This window comes from Ambystoma mexicanum, chromosome 8 (genome assembly GCF_040938575.1).
Source record: "Ambystoma mexicanum isolate Mex_15411 chromosome 8, UKY_AmexF1_1, whole genome shotgun sequence".
NCBI classification, from domain to species: domain Eukaryota; kingdom Metazoa; phylum Chordata; class Amphibia; order Caudata; family Ambystomatidae; genus Ambystoma; species Ambystoma mexicanum.
In genome coordinates, this window is record NC_090929.1 from 625,885,401 (window position 1) to 625,908,329 (window position 22,929).

The window sequence follows — 22,929 nt, forward strand, 5'->3', positions numbered from 1 at the left end:
ATATTGATGACGTCCTCATGATTTGGAAAGGAGAAAAGTCAAAATTAACAGATTACATCAACCGTCTGAATAAAAAGAGTTACAACATAACGTTCACAATGAAAGAAAGTACAACAAGAATAGAATTTCTTGACTTGGAACTATATACTCAAGGAGAAAAGATACACACAGACCTTTGTGTAAAACCAACGACAGTTAATAGCGTTCTGCATGCCCAGAGCAACCATCCGCATCATATAATAAGAAATATCCCTTCCAGAGAAATACTACGGATTAAAAGAAATTGTAGTACTATGGACTCATTTGAAAAACACAAAAAAAACATAAAAGCAAAATTCCAACAAAGAGGATGCCAATCAAAAGTTCTGGCAAGAGCGGAAAAAAATACAACCAAAATAGAAAGAGACTATCTGTGAACAGACAAACCGAAAGTGAAAAGTTCACAAACAAAAATACATTTGATTACAACCTACAGCAGTGATGCAAAAAGCATTAAAGGAATCTTGCGAAAACATTGGAATGTCTTAAATATGGACACAAATGTTAAGAAATATTTTAATGAAAAACGAACAATCACTTTTAGAAAAAGGCCCACTATCAAAGAAAAAATAAGTCTAAGCTTTCTGAAACCTGAAAAATCCAAAGACGTATGCAGTTTACTCAATTTACAGGAACCGAAACGAGTATATAGATGCAGCAACTGCAAAATCTCTCCTAAACTGGGAAATGGAAAAAAAGAATTTAAGCTACCTAATGGCAACATCAAAAAAAAAAGTCAATACATAAATTACAATAGCAATTATGCAGTATACTGCATAGAATGCGTGTGCGACAAACTATATATAGGAAGCACAAAACGAGTTTTGAAACTAAGATTGCTTGAACACTTAAGGGCAATTAAAAATAAAGATACAAGATATCCCATGGCCATGCATTTCTGGGAAAATCATCAAGAAAAAGATATAGAGAATATCAGGTTCTGTGGATTAGAAAAAGTACTGACACCATTGAGAGGAAGGGACACAGAAGTAGTTCTGAGAAAAAAAGAAGCCCAATGGTTTTGTCTTATGGACACATGTAACAAAGGCCTGAATTCGGACAGCGAGATGTTCCATTGGTTATAACTCCAACATCAACTGTTATCTTAAAATATGGACTGAAAACAATATGTAACAACTCTTGTGATTTAGAATTATTCACACTGTTACCACACAGAAAATGGGCATAAAATGGATTCAATGACTGTAATTCCAATGTATTGACATGTATAATTGTTCTGTTACACTGAATGTAAGCAATTCATGATACCAACAGAGAAGGATAAATATCCGATACGCTACTACACAAAAGAAGGTCTTATAGAATACATTCGCACTTCAGAAAATCGAATAAAAGTTTGGTAACAAGTAGTAGGAGAAATACAAATAATTAAATAGATTCAATATTCTACTCAGGAAAATTCAAAATATATATTATTTATTGGATGGTTAATAAGCACTCCATTATAAATAATGATTTATGCTCTGGGAAAATTAGGCAGAAAAATACCAGCACACAGCAGCGATTTCCCCCCCCCCAAAAAATGCCTGCGATGCGCAAAAACATCACAATGTCGCGTACACAGACGCAATGACATCGCAATCACGGTATAAATGCTGTGAAATTCACTCTCCTTTTAGTTCGTGGATCGGCGATTCAGGAGACAAGAGCATCTCTGAAGCTAAAAGGTAAGAAAGATGAGACTTCTATAAGCAAGCCTTTTTTCAATTGTAAAATAGTACCTTTTGGAGTAAATGTCTTTACAGATGTAAATCAATAAAGCTAAAAGTAGCAACTACAGTGCTACATTAATTGGTTTAAAACTAATGGTGGACAAAGTAAGACACATTTCTATACAGAAAACTATATGAATTATCAGAACAGCATCTCTCCAATACCCTTTACATATTGAGTGGCAAATAGCCAGAATTAAGAAAATTACGTTTTAAATTCTAAGTTAAGAAATGAAATTAAATACCTAATTCAATTATACTCTTTAAGGATCCCTGAATAGCTGCGACAACTGAAAGAGCAAAGGAGAAAAAGCCTTTATAAAAAAAAAGGAAAAATGAAAGAAAACAATTATCACAAAGAAATAAAAGAAAGCGTAAGTTATGATTCAACAAATGTACATATTGTGTAGATCCTAAGAGATGATTGCAAGTTTGATTGATTTTTTTGTGTACAACTGATTTGTTATTTGCATTTAGATTCTCTCCTGAAGATCCATTTAACACACATGGTGAAACACGCGTTGAGAGGTGACATTTGAATTATATAAAGGCTGCCAATGAGTAAAATCAATTCATTGTAAATGACTATGAGATACAATTTTGAAGTTACAAATAACCAAATGCAATCTATCAAAGTCAAGATTGCAACTCTGAAATAATTTGATGTAAATAAAAAAGGAAAGTCACTTACAAAAAGGAAAAAGTGAAGTAGTCTTATTTCAAAAAAGACTTTATAGAAGTGAAGATGGCGCACATCAGTAAGAAACCAAACACAGAAATACGTTTGACTTTATTGCTACAGTCAAAATAAAGCTATCAGAAGTGATGACAACTACAGCATAAAAAAAAAATCTTCCTTGAATTATTAAAGATTTGCCCAGGATTGAATACCTGTTTTTTGACCAGACAAAGACTTTACAAATCAACGTATGGAAGATTTTTACAATATAAATAGTCATCTCAAAACGTCGACGGCTCGCCTACCACACGGAATGCTGCCACCTGTTTGAAATGGAATTGTTCCGTATTCAAAAGGTACGTTTCTTATTTACCAAGTGGCAAGACAAGTTAGTTAATTTAAATTGACACTGTAGAGCTTGCCAGGAACATATCCACCATATGTCACGTTTTGTTTCAGGCATTAATGTCTAATTTATGGACAATGAAGCGTCACTGAGGTTCTTCAGAAGGACTTTAAGAAATGAGTAGATGTACACACACATACCCTATGAGCAGGATCCGTATTCCAAACCCAGGTAAATATACGACAGAGTCAATATGGTCGTGAAATGGTAAGAAACACATGCCGGTAAAGGGATATCTTAGTCTTTTGTTATCTGTTGCAGGACCTCCCCCTTCTTATCAACGCTAAGGGGAGGAGATACACGGATGTCAATTTGACAAATAGAACGACAACTGGAACTATTGTACAGAACATATTTGCACTGGACTAGACCTTGGAGGTAAACAATAAATTATAATCTGTTATTGAAATTTGTCTAAACGACATATAGAGAAGACCACTTTTCCAAATTAAATATCATTTTTACTGCCCACAGAAACTGGTGGGCACATGCAACCCATGCAGCTCGTTGCCATACTGAGAAAGAATGTGAGAGCACTCGATTGTTTGAATTGATGAGACAAGACTGACCAACAAAAAACACTCTAGGTAACACTGTGTGATTAGCAGAACCAATATCTTGGTTCACGTGGCCGTGGGACCACTCAGCTCGCTGAGGGTTCTCTGTGATGTGGTGCATGATCCTTTGTCAATGCAGCATGTTCCTAAGTGGGTTGATTATAAGTTTCTTACAAACTGTTGAATGTGTCAGAAGTAAGTTTTGCCGATTTAATAATTTGTCCAACTTATCAACTGCTCATTTTGATGTGAACAATCTTCACTAATTAAGCTGCTCATCACAAAAACATAAACATATTTGTATTTTCTCTACTTTTTCCTTTTTCCACATGTAATCTATCCTAGACATAGAACCATGAACATGGGAAAAATATGTGTACCCTTTTGCGTTGCCCTTCAGCACCCTCCAAGAGTCCCGGAGAGTCAACCTCTCGCACATCTTTCACCGCCTTATAGACGGAACCAGCGTTTGTTGTCGCCGGCTCGAGCTCCTATCGTCTAGAGGGATCAAAGCGAAGTTAAAATCTCACGCTAGTACAATTTCCCCCTCTGCAAATTTTTCCAACAAAGTAAGAATGCCCTGCAAGAAACCACCTTGGCCACTATTGGGGGCATACACTGTAGCAAGCGGGAATAATTGGTGGTCAATTCTAGTCCTAACAAAAAGGTATAGACCTTCCTTGTCTGCCTGCGTGTGCAAGACCTGTACATTTAAGAGTGTCTTTGAAAGCAACTAGCACCCCACTAGTTTTATCCTACGCATTGGCCTGATACACTCAGAATAGTGACATAGCCGGCCTGCCACTTGATACAGTTACTGATATGAGTCTCCTGAAGAAGCATTATGTCCAGGTGTGTTGCCACTGGGTGGCTATTAAGAGTATTTTCTCTGACTGATTGTTGTGCATTCCTATGGGCTGCTGTTCCCAGAACTGCAGCTGACAGGATTTGTCTTGTTTTTTTTCTTTCTCTCTCCACCGCCGTACAGGTACCACGATTTTGGTCTTGAGTTGGTGGATTCGCTGGACAGGATTGTGTGCAGATTTCGATGCACATGTCCTTCGCTGGTTATTAGGAGTTCTGTGTCAACACGCTGTTGCTGTTTTATTTTGGTGGTTTATTTTGGTGATGCACAGCTGATTGATTGACCTTGTGATTATTCTCTGTCGCCGAGTTAGTTTTGACTTTCTCCATGCTGTGGCTTACATTTGCCACTCAATCAAATCACTCAATCAAAGGGTCACCGTGGTATGCCATTACCACACATATCCTTGGCCTACGCCGGACATCTTTAAATTGCTGCATGCAGGCCCTCCTTGTTTAGGTAATTGCCATATTCCCTTGGGGTTACTTGTAATTGTCATTTTTTTTGATGAATTCAATTTGGGTTTTATTTCTTAATTTATGGTGGGTTTTGTGCATGCACTGTGCATGCTAGAGCAAGCTTAGTAGCACAGAAATACATACATGGTTTTCTTCCAGACATAGGGAGGCCTTGCCAATTGCTTTACTTATCACAACACTCAGAGCCCTGCTGTCGATATCTATGTTCTTATTTCAGCTATAGAGGCGAATTAAAGAGCATCTTGCCATTTTATAGTTAATTGTCAAATGTTACTGCTGAGATAAGCCGGATCTGTTCCTCTGGTCCTTCTTGTATATGACTTTATCTTCATATTCAGCAAACTCTATTAATAATGGCTTGCTCCTGTCTCCCTTTTGTGTACCACCGCTCCTGTTTGTCTTTAAGCGGTCTCCACTTGCAAATACGAATTTCCGGGAGGTTGTTTGCAATACCCCTCTTGATCTGCTGCACCTACGGGCCTACCTCCCTTTGTGTCTCCCCGCTCTTTTGGATTTATAGACTTAGCTATGGGCTCTGAGCTTTCCACAACACAACTTATTCCTGTAGCAGGGACAAATGGCTCCTTCAGGTTTTTGACGTATTGGGCATTCACCTGTAAATATTTGAAAGTGAGAAATTTTTTGACACAGGGTCGAAAGGGGTTTCAGTGGCCACTGGAGGGGTCATTTCAAGTGGACCACCTTGTTGTCTTGCGTGAGGCCATGGAACAAAAAGTGTAAGGTGTCTGATGGTCATTGGTCAGCTTATTTTGCATGGTACAAAGTTTCTATGGACAGATTGCGCAACAGTCCGACTAGATCGCTTAAGAACTCTCAGGCTAGGTTGGAGAAAGAATTAGAGCAGTACAGGCAGCTCACAAAAGCCGGCCGGTAAAAGAGTAGACACACAAGCAAAACAGGCCTCTATCCAAGTGTTTCTGCAGACAGAGATGCCGGTTCAGAGGCACCTACGGCACCACCTGTAGACATTTGAGAGGAATAAGCACCATACTTGTGTCACCTAAGAGCACACACACCTCCTTTTCCACCCCCACCACTACCAGTTACGTCACTACCAACTGTCACATTCCCACACCACCCTCCCCTCCCTTTCACCCCCGTCTGCTTCCTTGACCGATTGTTAGGCAGAATCCTGTTCAGTGCCCTTAGGGACCACTACACACAATTAAAACTACAGGTGGTGGTACAAGTTTTACCTTTGGTACAAGCCTGTACTACTATGTCATAGTGGTAGCAGTGGCGGAGCAGCCAGGCTTATCTCAAGAGTATATGAGCAGTAGCAGAGATTACACAAAGGGACCACAATTACTGTGACTCAAGCAAACACTGACTCAAGGTTTCAGGTAGAAAAATATAAGTACATTTATTTTTAAACCATTCGTTATAAACATAACACTTCTATTAAACTTCAGTAAAAACCACACGTTAAATATACTACAACTAACCAATTTACTTTGTACATTAAGTCTCAAGGTAAGTACCCTGTGTTGGCATGAACCGGTGTTAGGCACAAAAACACATTACCGCGGATACGATTGCGATCACTTTTTGACAGTTCGGTCTACTAAACAAACGCGTATCCGTGACATGAAATGCTACCGGAGCAAAAACACACTTAGCACCTGAGATACCCAGAGGGAGTTGGAGGCAAAAATCACAGGCAATATTTTGGTTAGGCAGGCAGAATCAAGAAACACTCAGACAGGAGTTCAAAAGTCAATGGGCCGGAGCCAGGGTCGAAGGACACCGGGGCCAGTTGCCAAATCATCACACGGTCTAACAGTTCACGATTCAAAGGAGCCAAAAGTACTTCGATATTGTCAATGTTAGGAAGCAAAAGTTATAAGAAGGAGGGAAGACAAGGTGAAGCCTTGGAAATGAAGAAAAAGGGATACACACAGTTTCCTCAACAGAACACAGTTCCTTGTTCCAATGGTGCAGCTGGTGCCCTGGCAGTTGTTCCTGTTGGTTTCCAGCAGACCCATGATTCCTGGAGCTTCGTCGAGAAGGAGGACATCTGAAGGGGGTCTGCACCACACAGGGAGGAGGCCGGCAGCAGCAACACGGAATAAAAGGTGCGCTCCTTAAAAACAGGAGAGGCTCTTCAAGTGGCTATTCGGACCACTACAGCAGTGTGCAGCGATTTCGACCACAGAAGAGGATCCTCTGGCTGTAGAAGATGAGCTGGTTATCCCCACCAAGCTCAAAGGAAGAAGACTCCGGACTGGATATTCTCTGAGTCGTTGAAGGGCAGATAGCTCAGGACTGCAGCAGGGCTTCACCGGGACGGGGTAGTTGCAGCAGCCGTCGTTCTCTCTGCTTCTCTTCGGTTCCTTGAAGTTCCACTGGCGACTCTCTGACTTCTAGCCCAAGAGACCTGCCTTATATGCGAAAAAACCCCCATTCACGCAGCCTGGCTGTCAATCACCCAGCAGGGGGGTTGTCCAGCCCGGACAACCACCTCAGCCAATCATGGCAAAGTGCGACTTGGGTTTCCTAGGATACCCTGTGCAGGGGGTGACTACACCCCTCCCTCACATTCAGCCCACCTAGACATCCAGGCGCCTGGTGGAGGGCTTCTGAGCAGAAGCCCGCCAAAAGACAGTGAACAAAGAAGGCGAACCTAGTTTGCCGCGCAAAGTAAAACACAAGAAGGACTTTAACAAAAAGAAATGGTGAATAAACCCAACCAGAGCCAAACGAAAGACGATTTGGTCAAGCGGGTTTATGTTCAGGACTAATATAATAGCCAAGAACAGTACCACGTTTATCTAATATAATCGTGGTAGAAAAGTTAGGGTAGATACCACTGCCACCAGCCAAGTCTAAATGTTAAAAGAGCGAAAACAATGCTCTAGGAGGTACAGATAAAAAGGGATACGAGTTAACCCTTTCCTGTACTCCATGGAAGATGGGGTGTACTGGATCTGTGGTAGATTTGACTAAGTAAAGTTAATGGTAACTTTACCCTTTTCTGGGGGACAGTAGTCGCCTCAGAAATGGAGTCGAGGGAAGTCTCAAAGACAACCCTGTGCCACGGCACTGAAGGTGCTGTGTGACACACACAAAGAAGGGGGCTACTGAAGTGGTGTACTTTCGAGTCCACAATCACAAAAACAGATGGAAACACATAGCAAAACACAGGTAAGAGTGGGGGAAAAGCTCTCACTCTTACCAGGTGGAAAAAAATAAACTCCAGAAGTCCAGCAAAGCTGCTGGGGGACTCACTAGGTGAGGCAAATTAGCCATAAATGAGAATTCTCCCCAACACCGATCCATTCGCTCCGCGAAAAGACAGGACAACAACTCATCAGCATATCCCGCCTCCACTACCGTCACCAGCAGCCTCTACTCACAAGCCACCCTGGACCCGTTCTCAGCCAAGTAGGTTCCCATCTCAAGGTACATCCACTCCCCTGTGATACAGGTGCAAGTATGACTCAATTTGCCAGAAATACATGAGGACTTGGAAGCACTGTCCGACTCCTGCGCTTTTAAATCCAGCCCAGGACAACTGTCCAGGCAGGATATTCAAATGTCACATTCATCCATGCCGGAGCATGCCTCGCTACACATTATGGACGCCTCCACATCATCTGCTGCGGCGAATTCACACTCCCTGGAGCGCCACGGACTTATACCATTTGGCACAGCAATTCCCCACATTGCCGGACAATCCCACTGCTTTCATGGAACATTTGAACACAGTAATTGCCGGTTATGATCCCATAATAGGAGACTGCTGGGTTATGCAACGCTATTAGGCGCTGCTGGTGGAGGGAGATGGAAATTATGTCTATCTTTTCCTTTTTGAGGAACACTTCCAATTGTTTCCTTTTGATAGGGCTGTTCATCCCCCATACATTATATGTTATGAGACTGAAAATCGGCACAGATTATCCAGACGCCGTCGACTGTGAGTTAGTAAAATCTTTCTAACATTTCCCCTCCTCTGATGAATACCCCTCTCCTTCCAAATACTACTCAACAAAAGTGGAACCGTCCCCCAATCCCCTCCCTCCCAGCTCAGATCACTTTTCCAATGGACCCCAGGAAATTCCACTCTCCAGATGCGACCAAATTGAATACCCAGGTTAGGATACAATGTGGGTGATCGATCAATGCCACCAAGAATCCAAGATGGCCCCAGGTTGTCCATCAGCTATACGTGAAATCCTCTCGATCCTCCATGCTTAAACAGATCCCTTTAACTTCTTAAGTGCTAAGGAAGAGTATGCTTGTTCCATTTGCATGGACTTGCAGCGCTTAGCATTTAAGGGGTTAAGATCTTCTACCTCCTCCGAATTACTTAGCCTCCCATCGAGAGCCCCCATACTCCCTGGGCATCGACCTACAAAAAATGTGTACCACACAGTCGGACCCTAAAAATTGGGCATAACAGCCTGTGCATCAAGCTGTTAGGCCACATCCTCTTTCTCGACTAGGTACTACCTGCTATTCCCATCCCTGTTTGTGCCTCCGAGTTGGCTTTCTGGGGGATTCCAGCCCATCTGGCCACCATCTTGAATCTTCAGGGGCCTCTTTCAAAATTGTGAACACTACAGCAACTTTTTAAAGGAAAAGATTATTTTTAGGCAGGCCAGCTGCAGCAACTGGGTTCCCATCTAGTGTTGTGGGATGGAGAGCATGGGCAACACAGTTATTCAGATTGTGTTTGCCATCTTCACCGAAAGCTGGTTAATGTCACAGCTAGGAATCTTTTTTGTTATAACAGAAATTTGTTGGTCTGCTGCACTCACCTTTGTGATTTTAAGTAATTTAATAGGATCCAATGAACGATTATTCTTCGGCATCTGAACTGTGTTCCATCCACTGTCATCTGATCTCTGCACACCTGTGGGAATAAACAAAGTGTGATAACCACCTCATTCCAGGAATTACATTTGCATGTGACTTGCATGTTTACAACAGACATTTATGTCGATATTTTGTAAGGAACCGTAACAAAACCATGCTCAGAAGATGTTAATTCAGGTCATTCTCCAAAGCATTCAAGTCCTTTCTTGTAACTACAGAAAATAAACATACACATTTCTGCATAAGCTAATATTTCCTATGAAAACAGAATTTCAAGTAGAATAATTACCTATATACCATAGTAAAGAAGCCACATTCATTAGAACTGACACACAGGTCGTGGTAGATGATCCAACCTCCAAATGCTGCAAATACAGATCCATACCAAAACCTTAAGAGTTAGCAAAAACAGTATGAGACAAAATAATTTGCCAGCCTCAGGAATATATTCTCTGTTCTGATGACTTGGTCTTGATTGATCAGACTCCTTATAGGCCTTCAACGAAGGCTATCTAGCCTACAAGAATATGTTGTAAATGCTGGAAAAACAAACATTCTGATTCTGCGCTCACTGAAAGGTGGAAAAGGTGCCTGTTCAATTTGGTTTTTAGGACAGGATGAACAGACCCAAATGCAACTGTGTACATGTATAAACTCCAGATGTTTCGGTCTGCCCTGTACTTGCGTTTTATAAAGCTAAAGTTATCCCAAACCTAATTTATGGTGCAGAGGCCTTCCTGTCCTCTACATGGAAAATACAGCCTTCAATTGAGGGTACAATCTGTATGCGAGTTCTCTGCCTACCAAGGAGAGGTCCCACATCAGTTATTAGGTACGAACTGGCATTGATTTCAATCTATGCAGTAACAGTGTGGAAAACTCTCTCTCTATGTAGGAAATGTGTTATCAAACACCTCTTCCTTACCAGATAGTGCTTGCCAATAATATGAGGGAAGACTTTTCACTACTAGAGCAATGGAAAACTAGATGTTTGGTTCTCAGATAATTAATAATACCCCTTCAGGAAATGTTGGAGACAAATCCGGGCCTGGTCAAGAGAACGCTATTGCAACAATATTGAATTTTGACAGAGCAATCAAGAAACAAATATACGTTACATGCGAATCTGAGCATAGAAACCAGGGCGTACAATTGTTTATCGAGATACTTAACAACATTTCCAAGCCCACTATATCGATATCAGTTTCTGAGAGTTTGTTTGAATAGATTTCCAACAAAGCAAACTCTAGAGTCCCACACACAAGTGGCGGATAACCTGCTGAGGCATTGATGGGACAATGGCAACATTGAAACATATTGTATTATTATGTATTTGGCTGACTAGGCTAAGAACTAGACACTTGGGAATTGTTATTGATTAAAAGGAAACCTACACAGTAGAATAATGGTGGTCAACCTTTTTATTGGGAGAACATTTTACATTCATTTTTAGATTGATAAAGTATTTAAATTAGGTTTTTAACCAAAAAGATATGAATTAACCTTGTTGCAAATGAAATGCTGAGATGGATTTCAAAGAGATTAATTTAACTTAGATGTTGTATGTAATTGAGGAACATTTATATGGATGATGATGATGATGTAAATTATCTGGCCTATGTGGATTTTATAAAGGTTTGTAATAAACCATATGTTTTAATACAAAATCAAAATAATAATTGTATTGAGAAAAAATGAGCAAAGCACACCCCACAAACCTTATTTTGAATTAAGACAAAACGGGCTTGAAAGCATGTGCTAGATTTTCTTTTTTTACAGATAAACTCCACTTTTGTGACGCCACTGGAGTGATTCCCACATGATTAGATTCTCATAGATATTAGATATGCATAAATCAGGTAATGGCAACATATACAGGGTACAACACATGTATCATTCAGCAATTTTGTTCCATGAGGAGTCAGCTATAGGTTACTACAGTAGTACATTCACTTGTCCATTTCCTCCCGGGCGAGGTAAGCATGGAAGTCTACCCAGCTGTCTCTGGGTCTGGCTACCGCAGGTAGTGTTTCAGCATATTACTCCTCATTCACCTGTGCCCAAGTCAATGCTGTCAGCCATTCCTTCTCTGCTTCTCTGTAGGGGGGGGGGGGAATTATTTTTCCATTTCAGGAGAATGGTTCTTTTTGCTATCATGCATCCTATGTTAACAAATGCTTTATGACATTAACTCGGCATGTTAGTCTACAACCCAAACAGTGCTCAGAGGGGCTGCTTCTCCAGTGGGGTACCCACCACATCAGACATGATGTCTAGGATACCATTCCAGAAAACTGTCAGTTGAGTGCACCCCCAAAGCATATGTGATCTGCTGGTGCAGAGTGGCATCTGGGGCAGTGTTGCTCCGTTGGTGGGGGTATTTTGGAAAGCCTGGAGGGTGTGTAATATAGTCTGTGTAGTATTTTGAACTGCATGAATTTAAACCTGAAGTTAAAAGAGGCCCTCCTAGTATAGGCACACATTCGTGACCATTGGATCAGAGTTCCATTTCCATTTCTTCGGACCAACGGGCCCGTGCACGCGGGGAATGGGCGGTCAGATTTCCTAGTATCATCTTGTATAGGGTAGATAGTATGTGTCTGGAGTCCCTGGAGTTTGCAATGAATGCCAGTATAGATGTTTCGCCAGATTTGTTAGGGTAAGCGGGCCATCTGGATGACACTTCGGAGCCGATTCTATAGTACTGAAACCTTTCTGCCTATGTGCTCTCGTGTCCAGGTCTCCAGGTCTCTGCTGTGATGAATTTTCTGCTCGGGAATAGGTCTGCCAGTGCCCTATATCCCAAACCCTGCCACTTTGCTTGGATTGCCTTGTCCCGCAGAGGTTACACAGTGGAAGCCACTGGAAAAACGGGTGTTCTACCCGAAGAAGGGTAAAGACAGAGTACCATGCTCGCAGCGTCGAGGTAACCAGATCCAATGGTGATTCGTCCCTAAATCGCCTGTCTAGTACTAGGATTTTAAGGTCGGTGCGTCCCACGGCCAACGCTTCCAGCTAGACATGCGGAGGGGGTTGCTCCGTAACATATCAATATGAGGTGAATTGTGTTTGGGAGGCCAACCAGTAGGGTTCCAGATGAGGTGCCGAAAACCCACCCTTCTCGTATGGGAGTGTTAGTTCGACCCATTTCTTTCTAACCGCACCGGAGTGCCACAAGAATAGAGCGAAGAGGGAATACAGTTTGGTGAAGTACTGTTTTCTAGGCCAGATTGGGACGTTAGAGAAAATGGATAGTAACTTGGGTAGTAGTGTCATTTTGATTAGGGAAAGTTTAGCAACAGTAGATAGAGGGAGAGACTGCCATTTTTGCATTTTTTGTTTGACTATTGTAGTGACGGCATTGTAGTTGTCCTTTAGTAATGTAGCACGTGTCCTTGATACCATCACTCCCCGATATTTGATATGTTCTGGTGCCCACTGCAAGCGGAAAGGTCCCTGATATATGTGTGCATTATCCATGAGCAGAAATATTTCAGATTTTGAGAGATTAATGGTAAAGCCGGAAAATTCCCCAATGTTTTCTATGTCTTGTAGTATGTGGTCGAGATTTGTGTGGGCATCTCGGACATATAGCAACGCGTCATCGGCATACAGAGATATTATCTCGGGGGGGTTCCCAGTAGGCGGATCCCGTTTTTTCTGTGGCGTTCTCTGATAAAGTCTGCCATGGGCTCAATGGCCAGAGCAAACATAATGGGGCAGAGGCGGCAGCCCTGTCGGGTGCCTCTGCCCAGCTGAAATTGTTCGCATAGGTAGGGGTTAACAAGCTACTGGTTGTGTATATAGTAATTTGACATACCGTATCATGTTCGGACCTATCCCCATCTTTTCCAGAGCTACCCACAAGAATTCCCAAGAAACCATATTGAAGGCTTTCTCGACAGTTACTGCCACTGCCTGTGCTTGTGGGTCTAATCTGGCCATAACGTTGAATAGTCTTCTAATGTTTAAGGATGTGGATCTTCCGGGAATGAACCCAGCTTGGTCGGGATGGACCAAGTGCGGCATCAAGGGCAGAAGGCGGTTTTCTAATATTTTGGTATCGCAGTTCATAAGTGATAGGGGCCTGTAGGAGCCGCATTGGTTAGCAGGCTAGTCTTGTTTGAAGAGAACTGTGATTATGGCCTCCCGTAGTGAGGCAGGGAGCAGTGACTCTTCCAGGGACTCTTCCCTCACGTCTAGGAGAATAGGGGAAATGACCGCTGCATATTCCCAGTAAAACACTGCTGTTAGGCCGTCTGGGCCAGGAGCCTTCCCTTTGGGCAAATTAGAAATCGCACTGGTGATTTCTTCAAGTGTAATGGGGTCATTGAGCGCCGCCCCAGCTTGGGGGTTAAGGCGGGACAGTGGGAGGCCCTCCAGAAGTGCATGAGTGGCTTGGCTGCCTCGGGGCGGTCCTGCGGTATATAGCTTGTTGTAGAAATCTCGGAACACCCCCACGACCTCAGTGTCCGTCCACTTAACATTGCCCTCCCCATCAAGAATAGAGTCAACCTGGGAACGCCCCTTCTCCACCTGAACCAGTCTCGACAGTGTTTTCCCTGGTCTGTCTCCCTCCCCATATTTCCTGGCCGCTACTGGACGGGTGAAGTAACACACTTCCCTCAATGCTTGCGCCTCAAATGCTTCGAGTTCGGACCGTATTCGCAGTAGTGTTTGGGGGCTTTGGGATTGTGAGTGTTCAGACTCTAGTTTCTTGAGGGTGGTTTCAGATTTCTCTAGGTCACTCCGTATACACGAGCAACCCCGCCTCCCTGGATATCGCCATCCCTCTTATAGACACGTTAATGGCCTGCCACCTGACTCCATGGGAGATGGATCCAGCTTCATTGCAGGCAAAGAAGTTGTCGATGACTGCCTTCATTCGCCATGATACACAAGGTCATCCAGTGCAGCAGATTTGAACCTCCATGTGTAGCCGTTATGTCTGCCCCCTAACTGTAGCGACACAGACACCAGGAAGTGATCTGACAGTGTACAGGTCTGATATCTGTGTTTGTTATTTTCAGCATCAGTGAGCCGGAGATTAAAAACATGTCTATTCAGGATGCCATGTCATGTACAGAGGAGTACAAAGTGTAGCCTCTCATCTGTGGGTGCATGATGCGCCAGCAGTCGCAGAGGCCCAGTGAATGCATAATGGAGTGCAGTCATCGGGCAGCTCTAGGTTGGGGTCTGGGTGTATGGTTGGTTCGGTCGACTTAACTATTTAATATCAAGTTCATGCCCCCCCCCAGATCTCTGGTACACCCATGTATGTAGATAGCCTCTCCAGACCGTCGAAGAATTCTGGGGAGTCAATATTCAGGCAGTATGTGTTAGAGAGGATCATTTCTGTGCCTTCTAGTATGCAGTGATTTACCACATATCTCCCTTCGGGGTCTATATGAGTCTTTTTCTCTATGAATCTTAGGTTCTTGTGTACCAATATCATGACCCCCCCCTAGATTGGGATAAGAAGGAGGTGAAATGTCTGTTTTTCCCCCATGCAGGGGCCATGCTGCGACAGACACCTGGCACGTGTTTCTTGAAAGAAGAGCATGTTTGCTTTGAGAGGCTGTACATAAGACAGTATCTTGCGCGTCTTGACAAAACTACCAAGTCCCCGGACATTCCAACTCAATTGCTGCACCATACTTTGATGTGTTTTAATCACATTTACTGGATGTGTTGCGTTAGGCCATTGTGTTATGTATTGTGGAGTCGTCGTCCCCACATATTCAACTGCCAATCTTTTTACGGTTTTCACCCATGTGTCCGCCAGAAATGCGCAATGGACGTTCAAACTTTGATTGTGTCTCCATAACACTCCCCTGGCTCCCCCCGCCCCCACTGCCATCCCCAAGCTAGTAGTGCCTCTACCCCCCAACCCCCGACCCGCAATATCACCCCTGGTCCAACTGGGCCCAGGGGCAAACGTAACCCTTCAAACACACATAGCTACAAGGGGGTATACTGCTGCCGCGCAGCATCTAGTATTGGAACTGGGGTGTGTTACCCAACTATGTAGCATGGATAGGCAGGTATGGCATAAAAGCGCTACTATCAGCTCCTATTCAGTCCAGGATCCAAGAGCTCAGATTGGACCGCACAGGCCATGCATGCGCCCTCAGTCTGGTTGGTTTCCTTCAGTCAGTTCAACAGCTGGATTGTCTATAGGTATCTGCGCTTCTATAAATTTCACTGTTTCGCTCAGGACTGTGAAGAAGTAAGGTTTGCCCCAGAAGTGGAGTTTTAAGCGTGCCGGGAACGACATAGCATATTGGACGTTTCTCTCCCTGAGCATCTTTTTTACCCCGATGAATTGTCATCATTCTTGCTGCACCGAGGTGGAAAAATCTGGAAAGATCCTAATGTGTGGGAGCCCAGGCTCATCTCCCCCTTTTCTCGTGCTAGTCGGAGAAGGTGATCTCTATCCCGATAACTCAGAATCTTTGCGATTATGGGCCTGGGGAAGTCTCCTGGTTTGGGCCAAGGGGCCAATGCTCGGTGGGCACGTTCCACCATTAAGAAGGGAGATAAGTCTGGGCTTCCCAGGAGGTCTTTAAGTTCTCCACAGCCAGTTCCATTTTGCCGGTAAGTGCATCCTTGGGGACCCCGACAATCCAGATGTTGTTCCTTCGTTAACTCATGGTCGTCACATTTGTTTTTTACGAACTTCATATCTCTGGTGAGGGTGGCCACTGTGTCCTGAAGGGCATGCAAGCTGTCCTCGTTGGCCCCCATTCTTGCATTGAAGCCACATTCGCCATGATGTCATTGAATTTTTCATGAATGGCTGTGAAGCCCTTCGCCATAGCCTCCATCATGCCGGTTAAATCTGAGGTGGAGGGCGAGGGCGGATGTGGTGAGGGAGGCTCCCTTTGGGTCTGGCTGGATTGTCCTGGTTCGGTTCTAGCTGTGAATCTCGTATATTTATCCATTGCTCTGGATTTCTTCGCACCACTGGCGCCTTTCGTCATGGCTAGAATTCGAGATTTTTACCCCCAGCTCCCTGGCTGGCGCATGGTGTTGGAGAGGAGAGCACTTGTTGGAGTGTGAGCTGCTGCACCTACCCCCTTGGTGCACTATGGCGGATGGGAGCGGGCATCTCAGGGTCAAAGGGCCTGTCTTGTGGGAGCTACGGAGAATCTCCACTTGTCCCGTTGTGCTCTATCAGAGCGTTGCCAATTGCCCCTCCACTTGGACCATTCAATATTGAGGAGTCACAGCCAGAACATCTGTATCCTGCTCCAGACACAAGCCTGATAGGGTGCCATATGTAGCGTTGGAGGGTTTCTATCCTGAGGGGATCACTCCCCACACGTGCAAGTGGTCCTGGGAGCTGGGGCATCTGAGGGAGAGGCAGCAGGTACAGCTTCCAGGGCTTTTATTGTTGGGGTCCAGTGACCGCTAGGTCCGCCCTCCGTGTTGGGGCACATATTGTGGCTACTTCAATGCTGCAGCAGGGTTGGGGAAGAGAGGTTACCCCATCCAAGCCCACTGCTCTGGTGGGTATCTTCAGTATTAGGTTCACTCTGGAAGGGACCATTGAGACCCTATGGCCACCACCATTGAGACCCTATGGCCACCACTATGGGTCCGGCGATGCAGGGCCTCGTGAGGGCAGAGTGCCCCACTCGACCCAGGAGTCAATGCAAAGGTAGGACTTCACCCCCAGCAGTGTAGGCGCAGTGTAGGCTCATGTGGCGTAGGTACAGTCTCTCAGGGTCAAGTACGAGGTTAGTAGGAGTTGTACTACTCATGTCCCAGCGTGAGGTGGTCCCCGACCACTGGTGGCATACGCGAGCAGCAAGCAGCCCAACGTGGAGGCGGGCGGTGTGGCCAGGTGGTGTGTTCCTGCTGTGTGGGGAAGGGTAGCCAGGTCGGGCGTCCAGACGTAGGGGGCTCCCTTCTGTTGGTATGGGCCTGCATATGTGCTGCAGGTTAGACTAGAGGCCACACTGTTTGTCCAGAGAGGCGGGAGGTACTTCCTACCTTGATACGCCAGGCCGCTGCACTTTTACATTCCCGGGGCGGGTTGATGGGCCGTGGAGGGTCTGGGGCCCCCACACCAGGATGTTTGATTCTTCCTCCGGGGGTGGCACGGCACAGCGCCAGAGTGCCTGTCCCTCAATCTTCAGATCCCTGCTTCCCACCGTGCCGGTTCCGCAGCAGTGCAGTGTTGAGCCAGCAGCGAGGGGGGCTGGCACCCCTTGTCCGGATTCACTGTCAGGTCGTTACGTGGTCCGGGTCACCATGGCCACTGCGCATTTCTCACCCCCCCCCCCCAGGATCGCAGGGCAAAGTCCAGTTTGGGGGCAAGAAGTGGCCCCCTCAATCAGTGACGTGGACAGAGCATTAGCCATAAGTCAGAAAATGTGGTACATGCACATACACAGGTCTGATGTGATGTTTACAGTGGACCTGGGCCTTCTGTACACACAAGTCTGCTGCTTTTTTCTCTCATCTCTGGGAATACTCTTTCTAAGTCTCCAGTACACCTTGTGTGTTTGTACACTAGGCATGGGCAAAAGTTAATTCTGACAGAACACAAACTATCACAATCCAGAGTATACACAAAGACAGCAAATGTCACTTTCTTGCTAGGTTTCTCTAGGCATCTCTCGCCACCTCCTTGTCCCTACGTCGTGGATCTTATATTTAACACTCAATCCCCTCTACAGTCTCGACAATTTCCAACAGCCTTGTCCCTTTTGTAACCTGTACGCAGTGCTCCAGATAAGATTTTAAGGCATGAGTATTTTACTCCCTATTTTTAAACTTTGAGAGCAAATGTGATTTCAAGGGAGTAAGAATGGGGTTTATCCTTCACAAGAGAGTAAAGAAATATGTGACATCCAGCAGACACGTGCAAAAAGTTAAAACTGAATGGAAATCATCATCATGCAGCAGCGCTCCACATCGTGACAGAAAAGGATCTCACAATTAACATAAAGCACGGGGTGCAGTAGCAGAGCACCTATTGCACCCTCTCACAAATGGCAGAGATGAGCACTAACACTTTGAGCTTACCTTTCATGCAAAGAATAGGTACAACAGCATCATAAGGTTTGTAATGCTTTGCTCAAAATGAACCGGTCAGCTTGAGTAGAAGCAGCGCAGGCTTCCTTCACACAAACAGGAAAGGAGAGCCAGAGCAACAGACGCAGTGAATTAGTGCAAGGTAAATCAAGGATAGGAGATTCCAACACACAGAGCACATAAGGAATGGGTTTTCACTGTGCTGTGGAAGCTCCGCTCGCATAGAAGAGGTACAGCATACGCTGTGGCAGTGCACACACTCCTACTAATATAGATATGGATGCCATGTACATAAGTTGATCATGCTTTCCTCACATAGAATAAGAATGTTGTGGGTCTTAACAGTACACGATTGCCACAATTAGAACAGATAAGTGCTGGGTCACAGTGTAGAGGTTCCACTCAGATAGAGAAGGAACTGTATGGGATGGCGCAGTGCAAGCATCCCCACAGTGAACAGGTAAATGAAGGGCGTAGGCAATGCAAGTTACACTTGCATTGAACGGGAACAGCATAGGCCTGAGCAGTCCACTTTTCCATCACAAAGATCATGGTCCTCAGTGAACAAAGCTCCCCTTCACACATAAATGGTACAGCATAACTGCAGCAGAGGGAGCACTATCGACAAAGAACATTAACAATTAAGTGGCTCAGCAGTGCAAGCTCTTCAAAGAGAGAATCAATATAGCAATGATAGCGACTGTTGGGAATAAGAAGGATAACTCTGAATCTAGAATCAGAAAAGCTCCACATCGAAGTAATTCAAAAAAAGCTTCACGTAGTAGGAATTGAGTTAATTGTAATTACAAGGGATTCAACCTGAGAAGAACAAATGATTTGTGAACCAATTCCTGGCCACTCTAACAATAGTTCACTTCCTAAAGCAAGTTGCAGAATGGGATGCTAATATTATGCTGGAGGCTAAGTCACAGAACACGCCCATCAATATTCCTCTACAAAGCGCTGCATATTTGATCTCTTCTGTGTATATTTTAACTTTTGAGACACAAACAAACCTGGGCAATCGTAAAGAAGAACAAGTTACTTTCTTACCTGGTAACGTTCTTTCGATGGGATGGTCCGACGACGTATTCCATATCTATGACATGTAATCACCACAGCTGTGCTGCTTCGGAAACTTTTTTCGTCGTCTGCGTCCTGCGTCGATGACGTCGATGCGCCGTCGTCGAGGACCTCCTCCGACGTCCGACGTCATCCGATGTGATAAGTAGGACGCACGACGCCCGTAGCCTCAGTTGCAGTTTTTTCCCCCAGAACGTGTGACATAAGTCAACTGCCAGTCAGACACAAAGCCTTGCGGAACGTAAGCTGCAATCGCAAAAGAAATTCTGCAGCGGGGAAGGCAGGGCAGGAGCGATATGGAATACGTCGTCAGACCATCCCATCGAAAGAACGTTACCAGGTAAGAAAGTAACTTTTTCTTCGAGGGGATTGGGTCCTCCTCTATGACAGACTCCCAAAGTAGTACCAGAGCAAGGAGGAGGGAAAGAATGTATAATCAAAATTTAGAATAGCCAATCAAATAGCAGAGCAAAGGACCGCCTTGCCAAAGTCCAGATCCTGCCCTCGGATGGAACCGAGGGAATAGTGACGTACAAATGTATGTACAGAAGCCCAGGTGGCTGCATCACAGATGTTGCGAATAGAAACATCCCTCTGCAGGGCAGTAGATGCAGCCACACCCCTGGTAGAATGTGCCCTTAAGCCAGCCGGTGGGTCCTTACCCGCCAAGCGGTAACACTCAGAGATGGCTAAAATAATCCAGCGAGACAAAGTCTGTTTCGTCACAGCTTGCCCCAAACGCTTCCCAGCGTAACCAATAAAGAGTTGATCGTCCACTCTGACCCGGGACATGCGTGAAACATAAAAGCTTAAAGCCCTTCTAGGATCAAGCCTATGGAGTCTCTCCTCTTCCTCACCAGGATGCGGAGGAGGATAGAATGCCGGAAGAACAACCTTCTGGGCCAAATGAAATTCCGTCACTACCTTCGGAAGAAAAGAAGGACGAACTCGAAGGACAACCCTGTCCTTGTGAAATACAGTGAAGGGTGGCTTAAGTGAAAGTGCCTGTAACTCACTCACTCACTCTGCGAGCGGAAGTAACCGCAACTAAAAACACAGTTTTCAGAGTTAACAGCCTCAAAGGGCAAGAATGTAAAGGCTCAAACGGAGCACCCATAAGAAACCTAAGAACAAGGTTAAAATCCCACCTGGGCACCAGGAAAGGTGACGGAGGGAACACATTAGTGAGCCCTTTCAGAAACTGTGAAATTAAAGGGATTTTAAAGTAAGAACACTCTTCAGACGAGAACTTGAAGATGGACAGCGCTGCCAGGTAACCTTTAATGGTACCCACTTGCAAGCCCCTGTGGGCCAAAGAAAGTAAAAAGGACAGAACCATGGGGATGTCACATGCAAAAGGATCCAGATTCTGAACTCTGCACCAGTCGCAGAACTTACGCCAACGGTACAGAGACTTTGTTGCTGGCCTTCGGGCCGAAAGCAACACCTCCATCACGTCTTCAGGGAGGTCCCAATCCTTATACCTCAACCTTTCAGAAGCCAAGCGTGAAGGTCGAGGGATCTGACCTCTGGATGGAGAACCTGACCCCTCTTCCGTGAGAGCAGATCGTCTCGGTAGGGAAGACGACGTGGAGGGCAGATGGACACGTCGAGAAGGTCCGGGTACCACGTCCTCCGAGCCCACGCCGCATCAATGAGGATCATCCGGGAACCGAACTTCCGTAACCTCCGCAGCACTTGTGGGATGACGGGGACTGGAGGAAACGCGTACAGCAGCGGGAACGACCACTCCACCACGAACGCGTCTCCTAAGGCTCCTTTTGGAGGAAATTCCCGCGAGCAAAACCTTTCGCACTTCCGGTTGACACTGGAGGCGAAGAGATCCACTTGAGGGGTCCCCCAAAGGGCGAAGATCTCCAGGAGAATCTCCTGAGCCAACTCCCACTCGTGAGAGATCGCGCTCAGCCTGCTCAGAGCGTCCGCCGTCACGTTTTCGTCTCCGGCCAGATGAACTGCCGAGATAGAAACTTCCTGCTGGATGGCCCAGAACTCGAGCTGCATGGCCTCCCTGCACAGAGGAAGTGACCCTGCCCCCCCCTTTTTGTTGAGGTAGTGCATGGCCACTGTGTTGTCCGTCAGGATCAGGACATTCTTTCCTCGCACAGTCAGCAGAAAAGCCTACAGGGCTAGCCTGACGGCCCTCAGCTCCAACAGATTGATATGGAGTCTGGACTCCGACGGAGACCAACGACCGCTGACTGTCAGTCCGTTGGCATGAGCTCCCCATCCCGTGAGGGATGCATCCGTCACGATCGTCACCTCCGGCCAGGGAAGCCAAAATGGAGCCCCCTTCATCAAGTTGCCTTCGACGGCCCACCACAGAAGGTCCCGGGCGACCGAGGGCGGCACCTGAACCGAGTCCGACATCCTGCCGGAGGACTGCGACCATTGCGTCTTGAGTGCCCACTGCAAAGATCTCATCCGCAGGCGAGCCTCTGGCACCAGAAGAATGCAGGATGCCATGAGGCCGAGCAACCTCAAGAACTCGAACGCTGGGAGTGTCTGGGCATGCTGAAACTCGTGCACCATCTGCTGAATGTGAAGAGCCCTCACCTGGGGAGGAAAACACTGCCCCAGGGAAGTGTCGAGCACTGCTCCGATGTACTGGAGCCGCTGTGTTGGCGTCAAATGGGACTTTAAATTGAGGGAGAAGCCCAGCCTGTGAAGGGAGTGGCAGGTGACGGATAGATGATCGAGGACTTGTTCGGGAGAGCTCCCCCTGATCAACCAATCGTCCAGGTAGGGGTAGGCGTGAATCCCCCCTTGCCTGAGATGCGCTGCCACCAACACCATGAGCTTGGTGAAAACCCTCGGGGCGGAGGTCAATCCGAACGGCAGGACCCGAAACTGAAAGTGCGAGTCGCCAACAGCGAACCTCAGGTACTTCTTGTGCTTGGGATGGATCGGCACATGGAAGTAAGCATCCTTGAGGTCGAGTGACACCAACCAGTCCTGAAGCTGAAGGGCCTGGAGGACTTGAGAGAGAGTAACCATCTTGAACTTGTCCTTCCTGAGGAGTTTGTTCAAACCGCGCAAGTCCATGATGGGTCTCAATCCCCCGTCTTTCTTGGAAATCAAAAAATAAGGGGAATACCATCCCTTGTTCCTCTCCGCTACAGGCACCAGTTCTATGGCGCCTTTCTCCAGCAGGGCTTGAATTTCCTGCGCAAGGAGCGGATCCGG

General features: G+C 45.7%; 1 protein-coding gene across 12 annotated transcripts in view; it reads right to left on the reverse strand.

The window, feature by feature from the left end:
* Window positions 1-22,929, reverse strand: part of EIF4G3 (eukaryotic translation initiation factor 4 gamma 3) — a 4,880,525-nt gene that overhangs the window by 1,081,407 nt on the left and 3,776,189 nt on the right. For all 12 annotated transcript variants that reach the window (XM_069610350.1, XM_069610349.1, XM_069610345.1 and 9 more), the window contains one exon: window positions 9,540-9,634. In XM_069610350.1, the coding sequence (XP_069466451.1) occupies window positions 9,540-9,634 (95 nt within the window). The remainder of the gene's footprint in view (window positions 1-9,539; window positions 9,635-22,929) is intronic.